The following is a 4,647-nucleotide window of genomic DNA, read 5'->3' on the forward strand; positions in this document are numbered from 1 at the left end:
AAATTTTGAATGTGGGTCAATAAACAAAATGCCATGGCCTTTCACCTGTGACCCATCTCCAAAGGGTTAACTATTATACGTGATGTACATTTTTTTGGGGGGTGGTTAATGAAAGTGTTCCAAAATGCGACATTAATTTCTTGGTGACCTAATATTTTATTTATTAACAACCATGGTGTTGCCTTTACTGGCAAAACCATGGTCTTTAATTTTTCCTCAATTCTGTAAAAATTACTTTTTAACACTATTAATTTTTCAATTAGAGTTTTTATATGCAAGTACTAACTATTTATATTTGTGAAAATTGTTTTAAAGGATGAAATATATAACTGTCTTTTGTTAAAATTTAAGCATAAACAAGTAATTAGCAAACTTAGAGCAATATTTTGTAATTGTATTTTAAGAATGCTTTCTATAGCTAGACGTCTGATCTTACCTTTCTGTTTGATTAGTCACAATTATAATATTTATTGATTTTTTGAAAAGTATTAACTTTAGGTTATGTTGAATACAAGATTTTTTAATAATGCTATATATATAAATAAAAAATGTGGAATTTTTTAGTCACTCAAAAACATTTTCATAATAGGTATTACATCTTAATTTTACTTTTGGGAATTGTATAGTGTTGTAGAAGTAAGTTTTAGGCACAATTGGCACATTCAGAAGTAGGATGAATGATTCTGTTGATTCGAGATATCTGTATTCACAACTTTTAAGAGAAATTTATAAAAATATTTCAGATTTTTTTCTCTTTCATTCAACACTGTAATTCATCTGTGCTATATGCTACAGGTTCATCTTTATTTAGTTATTAAAGAAATGTTTTAGGAAAATTTTCTAGTTTTGTTTCTTTCTTTCTAAACTTTGTAATATGTAGAGACAATCTAATTAAATCTTTGCTGGAATGGCAGTTGTCTCAGAAGACCAGATTTGTTATTGATAAAGCGAATCACCAAATGGTATAGCTAGTTATAAAAAGGGTGATTGTCTCAAAAAATAAAGGGGTGGATAACACCTAACAGTGTGTATAAAGTAGTTGAATTTCCTTGCAAGACCCCCAATTTTCCTTATGTTTCTGGTTCTCAATATTTTTCCCTTTGGCAAAATCCCTAATTTCCCTATTTTTGGGAGAAGGAAAAGGTTTGTGTGTTACCTTGTAAGATCTGTTTTTCTCTAAAATTTGCCCTGCCTTTTCTTCAACCAGTCTTTATAATTTGCCATATTGTTTCTTGATTTACCATTTATTTATTTGAAGGAGGAGGTTTAAGTGAATTCTAAAGTGACTGTGTCAAGACCAGTTTTTTACTTCTGTATTGAAAATTTTTACAGGTACTTACAAGATCCATAACTCCTAAATATTATATGTATTGTGACTTGCAGTGTAATAATTTTGGTATTTATAGGCATGGGAAGGATCCAGAAGAATTATTATGGCATGGGAAGGATCCAGAAGAATTATTATGGCATGGGAAGGATCTAGAAGAATTATTATGGCATGGGAAGGATCTAGAAGAATTATTATGGCATGGGAATCCAGAAGAATTATTATGGCATGGGAAGGGTCCAGAAGAATTATTTTGGCATGAGAAGGGTCCAGAAGAATTATTATGACATGGCAAGGGTCCAGAAGAATTATTATGGCATGGGAAGGGTCCAGAAGAATTATTATGGCATGGAAAGGGTCCAGAAGAATTGTTTTTATTGTCCACCTTAGACTCAGTGGAGGGGAGAACTCAGAGTTTTGGGGAGCAGAATATATCCTAAGTTCTCTGACTTTTCTGTAAGAGTACAAGTTGTCCCTTCATTTATCCTACTTTGCTGTTAAGTTCTGAACACTTGTGTAGATTTCTAACACAAAATATGTTCTGTGTTGTATCATTATATAAATTAAATCTGCAAAGTTCATTCATAGTTGTCTTTTTACTCCTGTGCTTTTAGCATTTAATTGTGATGGGCTTGTGTGTTTTAACTGTTGGAAAGAAGCCATCATTAATAATGCTTATGTTAATTTTTAAGTGTTTTGGGTGACAGGACAACCACAACTTGTGATTCTGTACCACTGTGTTCCATTTTTAATGACTTCTTTTTTATATTTTTCATGATATGATAATGAATATTTATTCATTGTAAAGTTCAGGTTGTGTATGAGATACGTGACAGTGAAATTCCAAACTGAAACTATTTTCCTGTGTTTTCTAACATTGTTTAATGTGTGCTTAAAGTTTCATAGTGATTTCATTGCCAGATTCTTCTTATAACTAATGCAAAGATAGTAATTTTTACTAAATTGTTTAACCTTAGCATACTGGGATTCAGGTGTTTATTTCAACTAAAGTACTAGTTGTTTTACTTATCAGCTGGGCCGTGAAGAACCTGCAATGTCTATGGATTCTTCTGGGAAGATTATCTGGGCTAAACACTCTGAGATCCAGCAAGCTAATCTAAAAGCAGTGGCTGATACAGAAATCAAAGATGGTGAAAGGCTGCCACTTCAGGTGAAAGACATGGGAAGCTGTGACATTTATCCACAGACAATATCACATAACCCAAATGGCAGGTATGTTACTCGTATGGCTGATTGTGAGGGACTTTTCTGTTCTGTTATTAGCTGTGACATTTATCCACAGACAATATCACATAACCCAAATGGCAGGTATGTTACTCATCTAGCTGATTGTGAGGGACTTTTCTGTTATGTTATTAGCTGTGACATTTATCCACAGACAATATCACATAACCCCAATGGCAGGTATGTTACTCATCTAGCTGATTGTGAGGGACTTTTCTGTTATGTTATTAGCTGTGACATATATCCACAGACAGTATCAAACAATTCCAATGTTTTGTGATAGCCATTACATTTATTTGTTTAAATACCCAACTTTGAAAGTAATAGTCATAAGCTTTGTTTATATTTCCAGTTGTGATTGTAATATAACTAAGTTTTCAGCTTTTATAGTAATAATCAGAATGTTTAAATTTCTGTTTGTGATAGCAATAATCAGAACCTTTGTTTAAATTTCCAGCTGTGGTAGTAATAGTCAGATCCTTTGTTAAAATTTCCAGCTGTGGTAGTAATAGTCAGAACCTTTGTTTAAATTTCCAGCTGTGATAGTTATAGTAAGAACATTTGTTAAAATTTCCAGCTGTGGTAGTAATAGTTAGAACCTCTGTTTAAAATTCTACCATTGGTAGTTATAGTAAGAACCTTTGTTTAAATTTCCAGCTGTGATAGTTATAGTAAGCACCTCTGTTTAAAATTCTACCTGTGGTAGTTATAGTAAGAACCTTTGCTTAAATTTCCAGCTGTGGTAGTAATAGTCAGAATATTTGTTTAAAATTCCAGCTTTTATAGTAATAGTCAGAATATTTGTTTAAAATTCTAGTTGTGAAAGTAATAGTTAGAGACTTTGTTTAAATTTCCAGCTGTTATTAAAAAGCTACCTACTTAAATTCTTTTTTTTTACATGATCCTGTAAAGCTAACTGTAATCAGTTCTCTGTAAACTATAATTTAAAGATCATTGGTAAATTTTTCTGTTATGAATATATACTTTGTAAGACATTATTATGTATATATTATGACATATATTTCATGGTTATATTTACTCTTTAGACTGGTTATTCCATTGTAAAGTACAACTCGTTTATACTGAAAACAAAACAACTCTTTCTGTTCATTACAGTGGATGTTAAAGTACGTTGAATGTTCTGTTGTATAGGTATGACTCATGCTTGTAAGAGGATTACTGGATCAATTAAAAAATCACCTTTTGTAATAATAGAGAAAGGAATTGGTATTCTATTGGTAAATAAAGGATTGTATCAATAAGATAGAAGTTGTGTAATGTGCAGGTACTACATGCTTTACTCTCCTGTGGTGTATATTTTATATATTAAAAAAATATTAATTTTTCCATGTTCTGACCTGCAACATACTAAATCCAGTCAAAATCATGTGCTCAATTAAGTCTGAGGTGTTATTTGCTGTAGTTGGTCCAATCAAGGAACTTATCTACTATTTAATGGGCTGTTTGTATTGTATCCTACTTTAATTTGTATAGAGAAGATTGCTTTCTGACTACAGAAAGAAAGTGCTTTATTAATACAGTTTTGTCAATTTCAGGCAAATTTCTTTACATCTTTGAGGAGTGTACACTTATGTTTGAGAGAGTTCAGACTCGCTGGTGAAGTCTTATATTTATCTCTTTTTAGGTTCCTATCTCATCCTTACTGCTTATTGTGTATGCTTTAGTCACATTCATTTAATTATTGATTTTTCTTTTACAGTTTTGGTAGAGTTTGTATTGATATGGAATATTAGTATTACTTGTAAGATTACAGACAGATTACATGGTATGTGGTTTTCTGTTTCAGGTTTGGTAAATTTTGTATTGATGTGGATATTAGTATTACTTGTAAGATTACAGACAGATTACATGGTATGTGGTTTTCTGTTTCAGGTTTGGTAGAGTTTGTAGTGATGTGGATATTAGTATTACTTGTAAGATTACAGACAGATTACATGGTATGTGGTTTTCTGTTTCAGGCTTGGTAGAGTTTGTAGTGATGTGGATATTAGTATTACTTGTAAGATTACAGACAGATTACATGGTATGTGGTTTTCTGTTTCAGGTTTGGTAGA

At 31.6% G+C, this 4,647-nt stretch overlaps 1 protein-coding gene across 1 annotated transcript in view; it reads left to right on the forward strand.

Annotated features, from left to right (window-relative positions):
* LOC106478013 (coatomer subunit beta') overlaps positions 1 to 4,647 on the forward strand; it is a 51,902-nt gene that overhangs the window by 29,230 nt on the left and 18,025 nt on the right. Inside the window, exon 9 of the mRNA XM_013938516.2 lies at positions 2,361 to 2,560. Within this exon, the coding sequence (XP_013793970.2) occupies positions 2,361 to 2,560 (200 nt within the window). The remainder of the gene's footprint in view (positions 1 to 2,360; positions 2,561 to 4,647) is intronic.

This window comes from Limulus polyphemus, unplaced genomic scaffold (assembly GCF_000517525.1).
Source record: "Limulus polyphemus unplaced genomic scaffold, Limulus_polyphemus-2.1.2 Scaffold172, whole genome shotgun sequence".
NCBI lineage: Eukaryota > Metazoa > Arthropoda > Merostomata > Xiphosura > Limulidae > Limulus > Limulus polyphemus.